This window comes from Hyposmocoma kahamanoa, unplaced genomic scaffold, assembly GCF_003589595.1.
Source record: "Hyposmocoma kahamanoa isolate Upper Pololo Valley unplaced genomic scaffold, ASM358959v1 92, whole genome shotgun sequence".
In the NCBI taxonomy this organism is placed as follows: domain Eukaryota; kingdom Metazoa; phylum Arthropoda; class Insecta; order Lepidoptera; family Cosmopterigidae; genus Hyposmocoma; species Hyposmocoma kahamanoa.
The window spans coordinates 1073851-1094590 of record NW_020654748.1 but is presented as its reverse complement, the minus strand read 5'-3'; the positions used below and the strand labels follow the sequence as shown (position 1 = coordinate 1094590).

General features: G+C 36.2%; 3 protein-coding genes across 3 annotated transcripts in view; 2 read left to right on the top strand and 1 right to left on the bottom strand.

Moving 5' to 3' along the window:
• LOC113236442 (glucose-induced degradation protein 8 homolog) overlaps nt 1–1800 on the top strand; it is a 10090-nt gene extending 8290 nt beyond the window's left edge. The window contains exons 3-4 of the mRNA XM_026472508.1: nt 309–506; nt 1210–1800. Of these exons, the coding sequence (XP_026328293.1) occupies nt 309–506; nt 1210–1386 (375 nt within the window). The 3' untranslated portion in view covers nt 1387–1800. The remainder of the gene's footprint in view (nt 1–308; nt 507–1209) is intronic.
• A 99-nt stretch (nt 1801–1899) lies between these two features.
• Nucleotides 1900–5250, bottom strand: LOC113236441 (nucleoporin Nup35). Its single transcript, XM_026472506.1, has 4 exons — nt 5000–5250; nt 4480–4914; nt 3047–3230; nt 1900–2440 (listed from the first exon to the last, which is right to left on the bottom strand). The coding sequence occupies exons 1-4, from the start codon at nt 5151–5153 to the stop codon at nt 2329–2331; spliced, it is 885 nt and encodes a 294-aa protein (XP_026328291.1). The 5' UTR covers nt 5154–5250; the 3' UTR covers nt 1900–2328.
• Nucleotides 5251–5466: 216 nt separating this feature from the next.
• LOC113236816 lies at nt 5467–19866 on the top strand. The gene is made up of 10 exons (XM_026473013.1): nt 5467–5598; nt 5940–6154; nt 7545–7694; nt 8939–9027; nt 11194–12291; nt 13007–13293; nt 14819–14932; nt 16542–16629; nt 18078–18173; nt 19540–19866. Exons 1-10 carry the CDS (start codon nt 5467–5469, stop codon nt 19650–19652), a joined length of 2382 nt encoding a protein of 793 aa, XP_026328798.1. The 3' UTR covers nt 19653–19866.
• The last annotated feature ends 874 nt before the right edge of the window (nt 19867–20740 follow it).

Below are 20740 nucleotides of genomic sequence, written 5' to 3'. Positions count from 1 at the left end.
AAATTGAGTAATAATAGCAATAATAATAGTAAATTTAAATTGCACAATATCAAACATACATAGAACAGATACACAAGTACAAGCTACTTCGCAAGGCCTGCATCCCGAGATTGCTTTTTAAATTAAATTATATAAAATACACATATTATATATTTAGTATTGTAACTATTCAATACTGAATATATTCATATAGTACTTATATATATTACATAGAATATGCATGCTTATAGTACATATTTATAAACAATAATATACTATACATCCCGTATGAAAAATGCAATATGGTATCATAATTTTGTCTTTTTTAGCAACTCCAACTTTTAGAACTGATCAGAGCAGGGCAAGCTGAAGAGGCGTTAGCATTTGCAAGTGCTACATTAGCGGAGGCCGGAGCAAGTGATCCAAATGCCCTTACGGAGCTGGAGAGATCTCTTGCATTACTGGCCTTCCCTGACCCTCATGCTTCACCTTTTGCAGATCTGTTGCTGCCTTCACATAGTCAAAAGGTATTTCGAAATTAATAAAAACGATATCTACGACTACCTTGATGTAGTGTAATGATATTTTTCTGTAATCATCAAATTGTAATATAGATTTATTTATAATTAATGAAAATAAAAACATTGAAATGAATATGGTAACAACATAAAAGTCTTAGAACAGTGTCATGTAACCTTTTAAAAAACAGCGTCTGTGGCCGGAGCACTTACCACACTGGGCTGCCACACAGAGGTCCTGAGTTCGATTCTCAGGCCTACATTTATTTCTCTTAAGAGTTCGGATATAATTTGTGGTTGTCTATGCATGTGTTCATGGCACCCGCGATACGGGGAATCCCTAGTGCGGGGGTATGAGTTGCATGGTTATTATTATTATTATTGTTTATAACATCAAGTGACGTGACGAACAAGTTGTGCGCCTGATAGTAAGCTTTACGCCTGTGCATAACAGTTACAGTGCCACTCAGAGCATTAAATCTGAGGGACACTACCACTGCACCCGTTACCCTGAGACATAAGTTGACAAGTCCTATGTGCCTGTATTTTCAACAGCACTCTTACCTTTCTAAACCGGAACACAGTAATGCTGACATTAGTGCTTGGTGGCAGAAATAGGTAAGGTGGCGGTACTTCTCTGGACGAACTCTTCCACAAGGAGCGTTACTGCTACTAAATTATTATTTTAAATGTACATTACAAACTTTCACAGATTGCAAGTGAGTTGAATGCAGCAATCTTAAAGATGGAAAACCAAGAATACACCAATCCGAAACTATGCAGTCTGCTCCGTATGATTCTCTGGTCTCAAAACGAATTAGACAAGCACAACATCAAGTACCCCAAGATGACGGATCTCGCCAATGCCACAATAGAACAACCAAAGTAAACAGTAGATTTAGTTTTGAATTTAAAATTATGTTTATAGTTAGTTTTTAAATTAAATTCACTTGATGTTTATATGTTCGTGTTCTTAGACAGTTTATTTATCATATATATTCGATTTTTACCTCTGTGATGTTAATTTCCTTAAGAGGCAATCTAGATTAATTTATAGTCGCATACTTCATATTAATAGAAACCAAACTGTATTATACGATTATAAGTAATCATTAATAATTAGAGCAATGCTCCAAAATAGCATAATTAACACTAGCATGTACAAAAAATCAAACATGGATGAATTTTTGTAATGACTTAAAATTTGACTGCTGGGGTTAACTCCAAATTTTCATAATAAATAATCAACTCTGCACATTTATAATCTCTATCTATCTCTCTTTAACCTTAAGGATTTTGTAACATTTAGAAATAAAAACCATTAATATTTAAGTGTAAGTTTATTTTTAATTATATGATGATAAAATTCAACTATGACACATTTTCATTTTTTTGCCTTGTTACATGATATTCCTTTTATATATTATTATTTACATTGATCACATTCATACATTCTATGCCAAGAATTATTTTTGTAAATTGCAATTTCTTCAGAATTGATTTGAAACTTATAATAGATTGTTTCAGAGCTAGTGACCAGCTCTAGATTCTTACTATACACGAAAAGAGGTAGTTATGAGTTTGACAATGAAAATAGTGCAAAAAATCCATATTATCCAAATGTTGACTATAGTTCACAACACTAACAGTTTCTTATAACATGTCTCTTGGCAACATTCTTATCAGCCTGGTATGCTGAAGACGCTAGTATGAATCCAGCTAGATTAAAGAAATTTTTCTTAGTGTTACATCTTTGTATTAATAATTATAACATTGTTATCATTATTTCTACTAGAACTTTCCATTAGGCTTGATGATAGCTAACTTTTTGTCACCAACCAAGAACATAATCTAGTGCCTTAGATATTAATCCACTGGACCTCTGCGGTACTGGGGCTGAAGGAATTGGTGTGGGACATAGAGATCTTGCTCCAATTGTTTGTCTGGAATGAAAAAAGATTTGTTTTAACATAGGACTTGTCAGGGTAACAGGGTAACTCTTTTATTTCACCAAAAAGCATGGAGTGTCAACACTGTTTTTACACTGGTAAGGTACTTTTTGCTATAGTATATCCAGAGGTAAGGTTACCACCGGATGTACTATAGCAAAAAGTCAGTACCAAATAAAAATATGAAAGTACAAAATGTAAACTATACTCTGCATGTCGCTAATACATTAAGGTCATGGACTAATTATGAAAGAAATAGCAAATACACTTGATAATAATGGGCTAAATAAGACTTATAAGTAATTTATTTATTTACATCTTACTAGCTGATGCTAGCAAAGCTGTCTGCGTAGAATAAGAACTTTGAGTAGTCTACTGTACTATACTAATTTTCATAGTTTTATGTCCTTCATACAAACTTCCATCCCCTAATACTAAACTAAACTAAACTAAAACTTATTTTTGTACATTTACTAGGTCCCGTTCTATATACCAAAATTAATCAAAATTGGTATAATGATAGATAATTTATTTAAAACACTAAGAGTTTTGCACCAAAATAACATTTCATTAAAGTTTCACTATAAAAGATTTCCTTACCTATCAAAAGAGGTTACACTATTGGCACTGGTAACAGTCATCCTGGGAGGCTCTCTGCATTCCACCACCCCCACCATGATGCCAGGAAGGACCTGCCTGCCACTCAGAGCCAAAGCTCGCTCCTTCTCAGCTCTTGTGGCATATCTAATGTGGGCCCAATTGCCTTGAGTGGGATATTGTTTATCTGTAATGATATGTGGTTATGAGTCAAGAAGTTCTCTTTACAGAATATCTGTAAGAAAATTATGGGTTATACACAAGGCAGCACATCAAGCTACATATTGATGAATCTTGTTCGGTTGCACTGGAGTTGATAAACCGACTAAAGTGTTTAACTTGATGTGCCGTTGACTGTCCAAAAATGAACAGCAAAATAACACCTCTATTAGTGGTTAACTAAATGATTTATTGTTGGAGTATATTACTTGGCAGATATTGTATATAGAACTATGTTGATTAGGAAAAAGATGTCAATAAAAAACATAACAACATAAGTAGATAAAAATTCTTCTAATTAGATGATGATGCAACACAGTTTTATATCAGTTTAATTATTTATTATTTGTTCAGTATGTAACACTCTTGTTCAACTTGGTTTATTGCAGCTTTTTAAATAAAAGGCTTCATTATCTATCTCACCAAATTGTGTCTGATATTGAATTATTGTCAATGAATTTTCCAGTAAATTTAATTCTATTGCTCCAGTACTTATACTATAATGTACTTCCTAATTTAAGACCTATATTTGGTGTGGTTTAAGGATGCGCTATTTATGATGACGATTCAATTTTTATGAAGATCAATTAAGAATAAGAATACATTTATTGAATAACTATAGGCAATTACATAAGGTCTTAAAATATTATATTGATTTGTGCTCTATAGTCTATCAGCTAAGGTGTATATTCAAGCATATATGATGTGGCAACTTTTTGTATTGATTTATTTCAATGCGATTTTTAAGCAGATTGATTCAACATTAAGGCAAATCAACTGTTGCTGATTTTGTAAACACAGGAGTCTTTTCTTTCCTACAAAATACAAATAACAATGAGTTATTGTGATGAAGAAAACAATGTATTTTTGTAGATTTTGTAGTAAAAGAAAAAAATTTCTGTCTTTACAATTGTTGACAATTGTTGCTACTCATTTGATCAATACGATCCGAGAGTCTGTTCTCACTGGCTAACATGAAAATTGTAAATAAACTCCTAAATGAAAATTGTAAATGACTGAGGCCACAAAAGGCTGTCAAAATTATCATTTTTGTAAAAATTTATAATGAGATGATTTTTACAGATCATTTCAAGAGCGTATGATCTGATCAATAAAGCAAAAAATTGTGCATCACTAGTGTGGTTGTCTAGCACAAAAAACCATTATTAAACTAATCTGCAATGATGAAACAAAGTATGTATAATGAATTTTGTTACCTAATATAGCTCCACAATTACTGAAACGTGCCAGAACAGTATTGGCAGCATTTGGAGGGAATCCAAACACAGTAACCCAGTATTCATCCTGTTCCTGACAGCCATCTTGCCATGGTGTTGTCAATGATTGATTATTCATGGAAGTGTTCAAATTATTAGCAAAAGAGTTCTGCATATTTGAATTATTGTTCCCATAACCTAGGAAACTATCTTGGAATGCTGATTTAGTCAATGAAGGATCATTGCTCTTTATAGTGTCAAATAAATCTTCAATAGGTGGACCATTTGGTTTACTGGAATAAGAAATGTTAGGGGATGTTGGCATATTTGCAAACATGCTCTGGTGATTGTAAAGGGCTTGTTGCTGCATCGAAAGGCCCGGCCTGTACATTTTCTGTTCTGGTGTCGATGTTTGTGAGGGACTCGTTGGTGAACCTTTGAGAAAAGAAAAAACAACACGTTAAGCTGATTTTTTCGATGGTAACAAAGACCTTTTTTAATAGTTTTATGGGTTACTTACCGAATGCAAGATTTCGCCCTTTCGTAGGGGAAAGACTGTTCGTTCTAGGGGTTGTAGGAGGGTTAATTTCACCCAAAAGAAATGGTGGCAGATATCCTACGTTAGGACTTCCCGAAGGAGAGTGTGTAGGACTTCCTAGAGTCATAGGCTCCATTGCTGAAGGGTGGTTTTACGTGAAAATTCGTGATTACGTATTTGAAACGCAGTAAAGCCGTTCTTTTTTTGTTTTTATCACTTTTTACAAAAACGACGAACCGTACGGCTGTTTGACAGCAAGAAAATTTCAAAAAACGTCATAGACAATGTCAGTCAACTTCAACTATATGTTTCTTATACTATGTTCGGATACACATGTAAAATTTCAGCAAAAAGGAGTTAGTTTTCATTCATTTACTCGTTCTTTTTTTTTGCATGGCTACATTGCTGTGTATTGTCAAAAAAATTCAGCCAAACAAACGTAAACGAACATGGATTCTTTGGCGAAAGAACCTGATAAATATGATTTTTCCCGTAAAATTGACTGTGATAAAGCATTTTGCAACGTTCCGCAATCCGCATTTAATAGTGCCAATATTGTACAAAAGTTATTTAACAGAGAGGTAAGTTCTAGATCGAAAATCTTATATTATGAGCTTCGTCCTGAGCTTACCAATTTCTAGTGTTTTTTTTTATTCATCGCCTTGAATAATGAGCAGTAACCGTGTAATATTTTTACGGTTGTATTAAACCTACGAGTTAACGTATTCAGTTATAATAAACTTGAAAACTTGGATCATAATTTTCCGAATATTGAAACCATTGTATAAAAATGATGTTATAGCTTTAAGCTTCACCTCAAAGTTCTGAATTTCTTATCACGTGGCTAAACACACTTCTCGATGTACTATTTAATTTTCTCCACAGGATTAAGTGAAAAACTAGCAAATCCTTGACTTTTCAGGTACTAGGTTCAACATCAAGGAAAATAAATGACAGGGGTCGCAAGATCTTCGAGCGAATCCCGGCGCGGCAGAGGTTCTGCCTCAAGGACATTGTGCCCCGATCCTACCTAAGGGGTCATGTGTTCATGGGCTTGTCTCAATGTGGGCAATTCCTTCTCAGTTTCACATACAGCTTCACCCCTTTGGCACTATTTAGAGAGAGCTCTAAATACACGTAAGATTTTTTTTAATTCTACAAAAACCGGAAGCCTGTGAGCTGTTAGAGTGATACAAAATGTTCAGCATTAAATATGTGGAGGCTGAAAAACAGTAATATGTTAAGACTGCTCTTTTCATTCTCATATCAATATTAGAGAATAGCCCATAGTTCACAAGTAGATTCATGTATATTTTCTGTAATTATGTGTGATAAGTAAAGTTCTATTTATTTATTTCATAACAGAAAAAGTTCCTGATCAAAATAGCATTATTGGATTACGAGTAAACATATCCATATGATTACTTGTTCTGCTAAGAAACTTGTATAAAGGAGTTTTGTCTTCTAGTGATCATTATAGGGTTGACAGATAATCACATAATTTAAAAGAAGAAGAAATCATTTGTTATTCCATATTGTTCTTTATGTCTTAAGATGTAGCAAAATACCACCGAAACACTACTAAAAAGTAAATTTACTTGTGTGCTTTAGTCTGTCAATGTATTGATTTAAAATGATTATGTTAGTTTTTGACTTATCTGCTTTAGTGCCAACCCTAGACTTAAAATTTTATATCAGGTATTGTAATGGTTTGATGGGAATAAATTGTCATATGGACTCATCACCATTACTATTTAAAAGTAATAATAATAACAGCCTTTATTGCTGACACAATTTAGTATTAAAAAATATCTTAAACCTAGATTAATACTAAAAATAATAGACATAAATTTCCAATTAAAATTAATACTTAAGATTAATAATTCATTATAATTACATCTGTGTGCAACATTTTTCTATAATTCAATTATGTCCACATCATCAGCTTGTCTTTCGACATAGGCCTCCTCCTGAGACTTCGAGTTTTCCCTGTCCCGTGCCTGTCATTGCCAAAATGGGCCTGCCACCAATATTTTAAATCATCTTCCCATGTTTTTCTCTGCCTTCCCTGTCTGCGTTTGCCTTCTCTTGGTTATCACTCTGTTACATCTCTGGTCCATTTTCCAGTCTCCCTCATAATATGCCACCCAATGCCACTTCAATTTCCTCATGTAGTTCTTAACATCCTGTACCATTGTTCTATGTCCAATTGATCTAATGCTATTTTTGTCTTACCTTCTCATTCCATTCCATTACTATTTAATACAAAGTGGTTAATAAATGTAAAAAAACATTACACAACATCACATTCATTGCTCTGATCCTAAAGTAAGTAACTAAAGCATTTGTGTTATGGAAATCGGTAACAACAATGGTACTACACACAACACCCAGACCCAAAACTCAGGCAGGAATCGAACCAAAAAAAATTATGAACATATTTATGATTACTCTAAGCCTGAAAAGCGTGAAACAATTAAAATTCTACTTTTTGTGATAGATAACTCCTACTATTCTTTGTATACAGTTTCCACTTCCTATCATACGTGCCCGGGCGTAAAGTGCGCAAGGTACACAGTGTTCCCTTGTTTGGTGACGAGCCAGTCGAGTCCAAACTCAGTATATCCATTGAGCAATGGAAACACAACCCAGGCGTGCTTGTTGTGTACGGGATTGCGTAAGTATCCTTATTTATCACCTTTTAGGTTTATTTATTTATCTAAGAAAGTCAACAGAGAACCTATTTACAATCAAAATGTATATATAAGTTTAACTAAGTCCAATTACAGATTTTCTAGACATAAAGTAGTTGCAAGAGCTGAATGTATGTATGTATATATCGTCGGTGTTTTGTAGAAAGGGCGAAAGCGACAATTCTTAAATTTTTCAGGGGAGTATGTTTTAGGTGCTAATGACTGTTTTAAAATATTTCCATAGTGTTTAAAACATATTTTAAAATAAAATTAAGTTTTAAAACTGAAACTTAATTAAAACCAAAATTGAATTTTAAAATAGGACTTAACCAAAAGCAGCTATCATGAAATATGTAAGAAATGTCATATACGCCCTTTCTACAAAACACTGATAATGTGTAAGTAATTTTAAAAGAAAAAATGATTATTATAACCATTGACTTACAATTATATGGACGTCGGGTCCGCGCTAAAAAGTGTCCGAACTTATAGGGCGTTAAAATCGTATACAGAGCGTCATTCACGCTTTAGTCTTCGTTTGTTCGATTGACAAGCAAAATTAGACAGTACTGCGATGACATTACAATTTAAATTCAATGTTTTAGCTTTTTCATATTCCTTTACATGTCACTACGTTTAAATACTTGGGACATGGGACATTTTTTTCGTGGTTTTTGTATTAGACCCGTCGTCCATTTATTTGTAAGTCAATGATTATAATATTTAAAAAATATATATTGTGTGTACTATCCTCCTAAGATCCAGCAAACTACAATGGGAAAAGCGCTATATGCCCAATGTATGTATGTTAAAGTCCAAGCAAGTATACCCTCTACAATGCATGAAAAACGTATTTTTCCAGATGTTCTATGGTCATATAGAATACATAGTCATATTGAATGTTATAGTTTTTATAATGTACTTTCGGCGTTTATATGATTGTTGTCTGATTCACTGCACCTATTATGTACCTTTACAAGAAGGCGGGGCCTTCGGAGGATAAAATAGTCTGTCTCTTGATGCAGCAACTCACAGAAAAATAACCCTTGTTTACTTGTCCATATATTTTATTTTCTTTGTTGATCTGGTCTCATCAAGTTCTGAAGAAAAAATGGTGGCTATGCCAATGCAATTCCTGTTTTTTTTTAGATAAACCATCAATATTCCGGTTGTGTAATATTTGTACCTAAGAGAATATGATTTTAATAAATTTCTTTTTAAATTTCAGTGATTCATGTTCAGAAAGGTCATGTCTCAGCGTCATTGGTGTACCAAGACTGGGATGTAAGAAATGCGCTGCTTATTCCAGAAGTGAAGGTATGTGTGAGGCTTCCAGAGTTAATAGGTCAACTTTTTCGTATTTAAGAGCTGTTCAGTGTCCTTGTTTTGAGTATCTGATATGACATGAAATTATTTCTTTTATTTCATCTATATAACTTCGTCTTGGCATAGTAGAATAAAACAAGCAACGAAAAGGGTAACTCCGTAGTAAATAACAGCGGGGTGTATGTGTGCGTAACCCCCGCGCACAGACGCTCACATTCTTAAATAATGAACGGCGCGTTGGGCGACCCAGTGTTATGCAAATGTATGCGTGCGTACATGGCTAACGGCAGGCGCGCACACGTACAAGCAGTAGAGCTCCTTGTGAAAGAGTTCGTCCAGGGGAGTGTTAATACTCCCCTGGACGAACTTATGTCTCAGGGTGACGGGCGCAGTGGCAGTGCCCCTCAGATCTTTACGATTTAAAGCTCCGAGTGGCACTACAAATGTCATGGACATGCGTGTCGCTTACCATGAGGGGCATAAATTGTTCGTCCCTTTACTTATCATAAAAAAAACAAGCCGCGCTGCAACGTTTGTATGGGGTTTCCATACTTGTTCTTATTCTACTATGATCTCGGTCTTCCTTTACCTTTTCTCTTGTATAATGCTTCCAAGAAAACTGTCATGACGTATTAGATGCCCAAACATATTTCTCTATCATAGCAGGTATTTGTATATCATTGTTAACATGTACAATTTATGCTAAATTGGTCGTTAAACTATCACAGGGTCTGTCCTTGACTCCTGTTGGAGGATTGCAATTTATATCATAACGAATATTACAATAACAAAAAAAACGAATACCGTTAAATGATCATCCTCTTATTGAAGAGCCAGACTCTTGTCAGTTCCTTGACCTCTTTATAGCTGTTCACTTCGATCTTCTTTTTTTATTTCTTCACTATACGCCAATCTTGGCCTTCCTTACTTTCTTTTCCCTTCTATCCTCCCCTCAATTATGACTCTCACAAATTCGTCAATACGCAAGCGCCAGTACGACATTTCAAATGACTTCAATCTCTCTCTGTCTTTTAATGTTATTGTCCATGTCTCGCATCCGTACAGTGCGGTGCTCCGGACATAGTTTTTGATGAATCTTTTTTTCAAATGTACAGGTATTTTACAGGTGAAAATGTGTTTTTTATTACGGAAAGTCTGTTTTGCTATTGCGATTCTAATCTTTACCAAGATATTTGAAATGTGGTACCTTCTCAAATGGAGTGTCATTTATTTTGATGGATATAATTTTGGAAGGGTGTTTTGCAGTTACTAATACTTTGGTCTTCTTTTTGTTAATCGTCGGACTAAATTCCTTATAAATCTGATTCATCCTGTTGAGTAGGGCTTCCAATTGGCCTCTGCTTTTTGTAACTACAGCTATATCATCGGCAAATCTAACAAATAACACCCTGTGACCTTTCACTCTTAGACCTTTGTAGATGTTTCTATAACTTTTGTATTGCGCATTCGATCAAAATATGGAAGATAAGAGGTGAAAGTGAACAGCTTTGTCGCACCTATGATAAGTGATTAAAAATAAAAATGATAACTAAATCAATAAAACAATATAGTTATAAACTACATGTACTTGACCACAAAATAATAAGTTTGTATCATCATCAACCCGTATACAATGTGGGTTGAGGACTTCACACGTTTTCCGAGGGTTGTGAATCTTTTTCGACGTGCATGTTTTATCAGGATGAAATTGATTTATCTCCAACTCAGAGGTGCGAGCCCGGATTCGAACCCTCAGTCTTTGCTTGAGAGGCGATAGGACAAACCTTTAGGGTGCCATGGATTATTAAGTTTCCATCACTGATAATTTAAATTTATATCTTTATCATTGAGAAATTCATAGATTAATAACATTTTTCAATTAGAAAGTGTTAATATAGCTCCTTTCACACATCAGCGTATAAAATAGCACACACCCACTCATACATGCACTCACTTACTCACTCACTCACTCACTCACTCACACTCACCAGATGCACAGACGCACAGCCGCACAGACGTACAGACGCACACGCACACACACACAATAGATATTACATTAATAGCAGATATATATAAACTGCCAGAAATATTTTTTTTAAACAATTCAGATTTTTACACTAGGATGAGAAATTACTTCAAGTCTAATTTCATTTCCAGAGGAACTTACAATGGGCCAAAGGTGTTTGGAACACAATTTCGCAATACACACTAAGTTCTTCTGCACGTCAGACTCTAGTATGTACGAACCCGTTGTCCAACTAGCATACTCCAACCAAATCATCATATATACGGATTTCATTCACATCCTTGAAATAGATTTCGTAAAGCCTGATCAAGATAGAAACGAAGCGAATGAAGATAATAAATCTACCTTAGATAGGGAGGAAATAAATTCAATAGACATGAACCCAAGTACACCCGCGTCAGACGTTTCGGCCGCTTTCCAGTCCCCAAAGTATCAAAACAACGTTGTCCAAAACATTCTTGCTGATTTTTCTGACTTGGAATATGAGCCGTACCAGATGTCGAGGCCTGTGAAATTGCCTGATGTTATGGGACAAGAGTTATGCATTCAGGCTTCGTCAATATCACACAACTTGGTCGAGGAGTGGGAGGGACCATCACCATCCATAAGGACCTTGATAAGTCCACCACTAAGGTCACCAAGACGACGACCTGCCGAAAGCATGTCTCGGTTCAACGAGGCGCACAGAATAAACGCTGAGAAGGCTTACGAATTTGTCGAAGAGACTGAAACGAAATGTGAGAAGTTGAGTATGTTTAGGAAACGACGTTTAGCTGATAAAAAGTACGAATTTTCTGAAGACAACAACGAGAATATAGTCCCTTTTAGAGTTTTAAGGAGTAATAGGAAATATTTTATCGGGTCAACGAGCAAGAATCAGTCGCGGCGAGCGAAATCCCCTCCAGTGGAAAGTGTGGTTTTGAGGACTCATAACCAGATAAGCAGGCCTCCTTCTCCAACTACAAGTTCAGATTTGAAGATCTCGAGTAGTTCTTTAGAGTGTGACGACAAAAGCGAATCGGAGTATAGGGTGACGGAAATGCTGGACGACGGTTCTCTTAAAACTGTGTCAGTTCACGATTCTACCTCAAAGACATTGTCGGATTGCCCTGTCAGTCCTCAAGACCCTTACTTGGTGCATTCAGGGAATTCGAAATGCAGTAAATTTTTCTCAAGATACTTCGTCGAGAGTGACGATGAGATAACATCTATCATCACGGATTCGGAAGGTAAATATTTTGGTCTTATGTACACGTCTTTGTGGGTCGATGGTGAATGATAATTGGCGGTGGTCATTGTTCAGCACGCTGGCCCAATGCGAATCGGAAACTTCATATGTTTTCGAACCTTCATGAAACTTCTTCGACGGGCATGTTTGAGAGATATAGCTACTGATTATTCACAGGTGTACTTAATTTAGATATAAATAAATAAAGTGCCAGACAACCACAACAATTCCCTGAGGTCTTACCATGAACTCTTATTACAGTTTAGTATAGGTTCGTAACGACAAAAAAGCGGGTTTGTGATATACACTTCATATAGCGTATATCACAATCCCGCAAACTCGAATCGTAATAAGAGTTCAAATAAGACCCCTGGTCTCAAACTAGGGAATTCCCTGTGCTATGTGTGCCTGAGCAACAGAATTCACTCTGGTGGTCATTTCCCAGAACACCCAGACCAAAACCAATTTAGAAAAGTTCATTTCCCAATTTAGTTTTCCCGGGAATCGAGCCCAGAACCTCCTCATCCAGAGTACACCGTTTAAAACGTTGGGCCACCGTATTAATATAATTACTATATAAGGACTTACTCTATAATATTTTATATTAATTATAAGGACTCTTGTGCTGTTTGCCCTGCAAAAAATTGGCCGTATTATAAAATTTCCCCTTAATGTATTTATAATTCGTTGTATAACTATTTTTTTATGATTTCCAGATGACTGTATATCAGGATACCATGTGGCATTGCATCTCACAGCTCACGGTTCAGGCTACACTCCATTACAAGCCGTAGGTGCTGGTGCTTGGGAAAGAATTTGCTCAAATCTCGGCTCGCCTCCTCCGTTGACATTGAGGGCACAACAGAGGTCGCTGGATACAGAGCTGTTATGCAACGAAGTATGCGGAAGACTGTGCAAGATCAATGGAAAGAAGTTTATCTATTGTTTTGATTGGGGATGTCATGTCATTGACGTTTGCCAGTCCAGCGGATGCTTGTCAGGGGTTTGTATTAAAATTTAATTTAAAAAACACGCATTACATTTATATTTATGTTAGTATTGTTATAATTATTAATACAAAGATCGAACACAAAAATTTCTTCGACCCGATAGGACTTGAACTCATGACTACACTGTACCGTGGCGCTGCTCTAACCAACCTCAGTTGGTGTAGCTCAACTACAGGTCAAGTTATCTTCTTCTTTGTCCTGGCATTATGTCACATTTCTTTTGGGGTCGGCCCTCTTAGTCTAAGCGCCACTTGCGTAAGGTCAGGGTTCCAAGAGGTCTGCGGTCTACCTGGGTCTGGGTCTTGTTTCAGTTTCTAGCGCCAAGATTTTTTTTGGTCATATGGTTATCGTCCGTACGCATTACGTACATACCAAGGTAAACGGGTTTCCCTAAGTTTTTCCTGTACAGGTGCCACTTTAAATGTCCCTCGGATATAATTGTTTCTGATTTTATCCATCAGGGTAACGCCACCCGCCCACCTCAGCATGCGCAGGTCACGTTATACAGGTCAACTTATCGAGTTGATGAAATGCTCCTATGTGTTTTTGTTATAGATCTTTGTACTGGATTTTTAGGCATTCAGCGCCGCTAGTGACATCTAGTATTAATAATTAGTAAATTATTTAAAACCCAATGGTGTTGGTGTAATCTATTTAATTAAACCATTCACATATTTATTACTTGTTGGTGAATGATTTTTCTATAAAATCAATACCGTGAATGGGTTACCTTTTTAGATTGACATATTTTTAAAAACACGTAACGCAGATAACTAGTGTTGCGGCCCATACATTCGATTTTACTTTTGTAGTCGAGCTTCTTGTAAATTATAAGCTTTTCTTTATCATTTCCACGTCAAACGCCGCCAATTGGTTTTCCAAGTACTTTCCATAAAGTATATGTACTTATTATATTATAAATTATGAAATTAAATTCATAGCATATATTGATGCGTCTTGATGAAGTTGAAAGTTGTGTGCCATGATCATAGCATTGTGGACTCTGTTTATCCCGATGTGAAATAGGGCATAGTGTATGCATATGAGACGTTATACCTTTATAGCTCTTTATAAAAGTCGTATGTATGTGTCACAACAGGGATTAGTAGCAGTAGAGCTCCTTGTGAAAGAGTTCGTCCTAGTACACTACTGCCAACTTACTATTTCTACGTTCCGGTTTTGAAGGGTAGGGTGCTGGTGAAATTACAGGCACATGGGACTTGTTAACCTATGTCTCAGGGCGACGAGCGTAGTGGCAGTGCCCCTCAGATCTTTGCGATTTAAATCTCTGAGTGGCACTACAATTGTTATGGACAGGCGGTAGCTTGCCATCATGCGCACGACTTGTTCGCCCCGTCACCGGACTGAACTAGCGGAAGGCGTTGATTTGCTTATAAAAACTGTCGAATTAACCACTTTTGAATTAGATTCACTTTCATCGGTTGACCTTGATACAGCTGTCCTTGAAAGAGAGGTCAGATTTCGGCAACCTAAAATGACACAAACGCCTGTGTACAGCTGTGCGCAATGTGGCTGTGGGGCAGCGACGACACCGGTGAAGTGGCGGAGTGCGACGCCTGCAAGGACGTCAGCGCCGGCTGCTTGCCGCACCGCAGGCAGTACGCCGCCGAGGTCAGTATCTTTCCAGCTTTGCGTCCTTCGCAGAACTGCCAACCGACGAGACATCATCTGTCCTAATAAAAAGAGGGGCAATGTCTCAATCGATACTAACATTCAAACGCAAATCGCTACAATGTCTATTTAACAAACAATCACGGGATGCAGCTTTTTTAATAACTTTAATTGTATTTATTTATTTATCGCACCTTTGCAATGAAAGTGACCTAATTCAAAAAATGAACAAAATGAGTTTATATCGTAAAACGACTTTAAAAATCATTGCGGAAATGAAATGAAATTTAATAAAATGTTATTAATTTTGTGTGAAAAAATATTTATATTAAATTTGACCGACTTCTGCTGTCCCGATTTTTTTCTTACAATGCAATAAAATGATACTTACATAAAAACTAAGTCTATCAGCATTGAAAATAAATTACTCAACTTTATTAATTTTGTTTTAAAAATATTTGATTAAATTTGACCAACATTGCTGTCCCGTTTTTGTTTTGTCCCATACAACGAAATGATCCTTACATGAAACTGATTGATTAGCACTAAAAAAAATTTCTGTGAACAACCCACGCTTGACCAAAAAGTTTACGAAACCAAAATTTTTTTAAAAGAAAAGGCTTAGTGGTTCCTGAGACAGTTTCATTGTATTTTCTATGGTTTCGGATATCCCCATACTGTCCCATTTAAAAAAAAGACCACTCTGTATATGCTCAACTTATTCCGATCACTGGTATATGGCAATAAATAATATGAAAATGTCACAAGTTCAAATCTTATTTTGCGTATTCCTAAGAAGTTGACATTTTGTATTGGGTCACTTTCATTTTAAAGGTGTGTTATGATATCATTATTTGACATGGAAAACACTATAAATTATATTATGACGAAACATTTAACTGCCTCCGTGGCCGAACGATTGTCATGATGAATTGCCACGCAGAGGTCCCGGGTTCCTACATTTATTTCTCTCGTGAGTTTGGGTGAATTTGTGGTTGTCTACCTATGTGTGTGTCCATGGTACCCGCGATACTGGGTTTCTTCTGGTGCGGGGAAATTAGTATGTGTGTTATTTAAGCTTATGAACTACGAGTAAGTGCCTCTACTCTCGGGCATCGTAATATGCAAGTGCAACAATATGAGATAAAATATTTAAAAATGATAATGAAATAGACGAAAATTATTTGAATCTATGAATATATATTACTATTAAGTCTACTTATAGTCTATTTTGGTTTATAATATTTGTAATTAATTAAAGAAATCAGAAAATTATTGTCATTGTATTTTCATTATTATTATTATTCACTTACAATCCTATTTTGCCTCCAGTTTATAACCTAGGTAAACAGTAAGAGTTTTATTATCTCGTTTTCTAACAAATAACCTTATTTTGTTTACTGACTGTGCTATTGCCGAGAGGGGGAGCCAGGTGAGGAGAGGAGAGGGCTTACCTAGCTTGGGCTCCTGTCTCTCTTAATTAAACTCTATGTTCAATTATGTACTTATATTTTGTTCTTGATGAGAGATAATAAATGATATTATGTATAAATGATGTGTGAGTGGAGAGGAAGAACCTTAAAATGTTGCAAAAATTGTATTGTTTCAGTGTCTGTTTGTATGGGACCTAGTCAGTGGAGTGTACAGGACAGAGAGGGTAGCCATGACGGAGGATGACAGCCAGGAGGGATCCAGGAGTGAGCATTGTTAATAATAATAATAATGTACCTAACAATCACACCTGGTTGCCTGGTCACCAACTAGAGAATGCCCTGTACTATGAGTACCAAAGCACCAGACGTACCAGAGGAACACCCAGCTCAAGGAGCTCTACTGCTAGTAAAATAATAATAATCTACTTAAGTCTGGAAATAAAATCATATCTAAAAGAAACTCAAATTACTAATTGCACATAGTTATGCAAACTAGAACCAACCCACAAAATGTGACTCGAGATAATTAGATTTTTGTAAAAACAGTGTGAAGGAATAAATAGGTAAGTTATTTGAGTTATGTGTAGCATTGAGAATGATATGGGGAAACATATTATATAGCAATAAATAGAAAACATTATGTGTCTTTTTATTTATTTAACGAGAACCATGTTCTAGTTTTCGTAATGAAAACGCTAAACATTTACAGTACTTCAGCACAGTACATGTGACATGGATCCACTTAGCATATTTAAAAAATACATTATATGAAGTTAAGCAGCATGGTTCTTTTGAGCTATTAAAAAGTTACTTATTTAGGGTTGGTACACTGGAGGACTTTTATTTTCTCCGTTTTGGCTTGGTATATTGCCAGGATCTTTTGTGAGCGGGTAAAGGAAACACGTCTGGTGTTCTACCTAAATATATAACTCAATTTCACTCAAGGTGTGGGTTGGTTCTTGTTTGCATAACTATGTTCAGTTAGAGTGTAACCGGGCTAATATCTACAACTGTCAGTTTCTTAGTATCTTAATGTTGAGAAACATCTAGCCCGAAAAAAAGAATTTCAATACTTACGTATCGTTTCCATTAAGTTAGTTCACGTAATATCAGTTGTACTGATTCGACCGATTTGCAATAAAAGATTAACTACTTTACAAAAAAAAAGATAATTCCTTATCCAAATATCCTACGCGAGAAAGTGGTAAAACTGACAAAAAGTTCTCGATATCACCTACCAGTATGTGACCTTTTTTTTTTATGACCTACCAGTACGTATAACTCAGTTTTCTTTTGTTATGGCTTAACTTCTTGCTTTTTGACAATGACATTATATCAAATCGTCAAAAAATGCCAAAAATCAATATCGTAACGAAGCTTGAAATCTGTGACAATATTCCTTTTGCAGATATTTCAGAGCCTCATTTAGTATATACCCTTAGTTCCCAAAGTGGTCTAGTTGGACCCCCAGGTGTCCACGGGAGACTCGACGGGGGTCTACGTTGGCGTGACAAAAATTAATTTGAATATGGAATATGGTAGAAATGTAGCTAGGGGTCCACCAGAAACAGTTAAATTTTGAAAGTGGTGTATGAGAAAAAAGTCTGGGAACCTCTGCTATATACGAAGAATGGAACCCGGGACCGTTGGGCCGTCGTTAAAATTTCCTTTAATCGAAAAAATTATATAATTTTGAAATTATTTTTGAACAGTGTCTGGTGCCGACCGAGCGAGGGAATTGGCGAAGAAGCTAGGGCCGATCAATATGCCTCCTGGCAACGAGAACAGGTTGCTTACAACCGTCACAGGTAAATTTTATCCAATTAATGTTCGGAAATGGCATGGACTTGGGTATGAACTCGCCCGGGGTATGTGGTTAGCTGTAGGGGTAAACTGTAGTAGGTGGCCTGGGCGTTCATTTCGCGCAGCTAGTGCGTCTTAGTAGCGTTCTAGACGAGGGTCTAAGGCAAGGAGACGCCGTGGGCACGTGAATTGCCCTTTAAGTCGGGAGCTACGTCCGGACATTGTCGCAAGACACTGCGACCTCAACGAGCCGTCCAGCCGCGTAGGTTTTTGGGAATTGGAGAGACGCTTCGGCATCGGGAGGTGAACTTGCCTGTAGCTCAGCCACCAAAGATGAGATCTGGTAATGGACTTTAGAGTCATCAGCTAGCGGTGAGCGTGCCTACAACTCCGATACCTATAAAAACCCAAAGGCCTTTTGAGAACCGGGTGAAGTCTGTGCAAACGGACTGTTCTGTTTCGATCTCCGTCCGACTTCCGTCCGAAACAATTATTGCCAAATAAGCAATACTTGACCAAATGAAAAGACGGGTGATGCGAATGAAACTTCATACTGGATACTTGTCTTTTAATTTTGTCGAATATTACTTATTTGACAGTAATTGTTTCGGACGGAGATCGAGAGTAACCCCCCAGGACCTGAGAAGGTCCCTGTGCTTGCACAGGCGATAGTGCCCTTCTCGTATACCTTGAGGGTCGGTAGGGAGGGTTACCATAACTGCTGTCCACTAACTAAAACGCGGCTAGTGACAAATGGTCAAATACCCGTTTTAAATAGCAAAGGCAGAGCACAAAATTCTCTTTTAAAAACCATTGACTTACAAATAAATGGACGACGGGTCTAATACAAAAACCACGAAAAAAAATGTCCCAAGTCAACCTATTTAAACGTAGTGACATGTAAAGGAATATGAAAAAGCTAAAACGTTGAATTTAAATTGTAATGTCATCGCAGTACTGTCTAATTTTGCTTGCTTCGCTGTCAGTCGAACAAACGAAGACTAAAGCGTGAATGACGCTCTGTATACGATTTTAACGCCCTATAAGTTCGGACACTTTTTAGCGCGGACCCGACGTCCATATAATTGTAAGTCAATGTTAAAAACAGTTAAAATTAGGTAACGAGTTCGGCTTATCGGAACTTACCCTAACGATGCATAGCTGAAATATCATTAAACAATCTCCATTTTCTAAAACTGGGTTATGGCTTTTTTATGATATCTCAAAAAAATATTTTGTCACTTAACCGCGTTAGATAATCAAAACTTATGTAGAAAGAAACGGGAGGTGGTCTTATTGTACTATGGTATTTATCTATGATCAGGTTTTTTACCATTGTGTTTTAATGAGACAAGTTTTAATATATCACAGGTCGGTCACTCCGCAAGTTAACAGACTTAGAAAACTGCATTGAGATCACAAAAAACCATTCCGACAGCTCCGAATCCGAATCAGAAGCCGAAGAAGACAGCGATTCTGACTGATTCCTTACGATCACTGTGAGTGAGTTTACCATTTCTTTGCGAGGTATTTGTGTTTACATTGACTCATAACTCATGCGGATGCGTTGTAACAGAGTATAGGTTTTGCTGTAAGAAGAGGTTAGGCTATAAGATAGTGGTTTATCTTTAAATGAACAGGAACTTGTTGTGCTGTGTTTACAATGCGTTTAATTACCAAGCACATATTGTAAAAGTACTTACTTCATTTAGTATTAACGCGTGAAGCGTATGAATGTAGCACAACCCGTAAACGACAGTGCGTAATAAGCAGAGTATATTTACCTAAACTTCAGGTAAAACAAATTGAGTGGTAAAAAAAACCCCCTCCAAAATCTTGGTATGTTTCAAATTAAAAGGCGAAAAGTCAAAAACATAATAGTTGTATTTTTATTCATAATTACAATTATATTGTTTTTATGTATGTATGTAAACACTTTATTGTACAACAAAATAAATATTTAACAAAGAAACAAAACATTATGTACAAAGGCGAGCTTATCCCATAACGGGATTTCTTCCAGTTAACTTTTGAATAATTGAAAGCAAAGTTGGGTCCTGAGTCGGCAATAAAATCGAAATAAAAATTAAATTTAATGCTACATACCAAATAATTATAATAATAAATTTATAATATTTTATAGTTTGCTATTATTATTGATACAAAGAAAAAATTGATCTGGCTGGACTCGACGCAGCGCTTGTTACCTCATCGTGGCTATCTACGGTGAGGTAGCCACAGTGAGGCAACAAACTATAGGAGTATTTTTACAAAAAAAGTTATGAATATTATGGTGGTAAAAACATGATGATATTCAATAAAATAAATAAATAAAGCGACACCTCTTGTCAGTTTTTGGTAGCTGTAAAAGTACCTGGCTGAGTGAAGAAACTTTCATAGGTTTCTCACAGGTGGCGTTGACCGCACAAAAGCGATATAAACTCAATACAAAAACTGTAGCTCAGTCAGTAAGAGCGGTAGCCACGATTAGGAAACAAAAGCTGGTTTGAGTCCAGTCAGTTCTAAGGAGTTTTTCTTTGTGTTTATTCGATTTTTGTATCGATAATAATAA

What these genes read in the sequence shown, in the direction of transcription:
- LOC113236816 (XM_026473013.1), top strand. Translation starts at nt 5,467, where the DNA reads ATGGATTCTTTGGCGAAAGAACCTGATAAATATGATTTTTCCCGTAAA. An exon ending in CTTGTTGTGTACGGGATTGC is followed by an intron (nt 7,695 to 8,938) that starts GTAAGTATCCTT and finishes TTTAAATTTCAG; the next exon opens with TGATTCATGTTCAGAAAGGT. An exon ending in CCAGCGGATGCTTGTCAGGG is followed by an intron (nt 13,294 to 14,818) that starts GTTTGTATTAAA and finishes GCCTGTGTACAG; the next exon opens with CTGTGCGCAATGTGGCTGTG.
- LOC113236441 (XM_026472506.1), bottom strand. Translation starts at nt 5,153, where the DNA reads ATGGAGCCTATGACTCTAGGAAGTCCTACACACTCTCCTTCGGGAAGT. An exon ending in AGGGCGAAATCTTGCATTCG is followed by an intron (nt 4,915 to 4,999) that starts GTAAGTAACCCA and finishes CTTTTCTCAAAG; the next exon opens with GTTCACCAACGAGTCCCTCA. An exon ending in TAATTGTGGAGCTATATTAG is followed by an intron (nt 3,231 to 4,479) that starts GTAACAAAATTC and finishes ATATCATTACAG; the next exon opens with ATAAACAATATCCCACTCAA.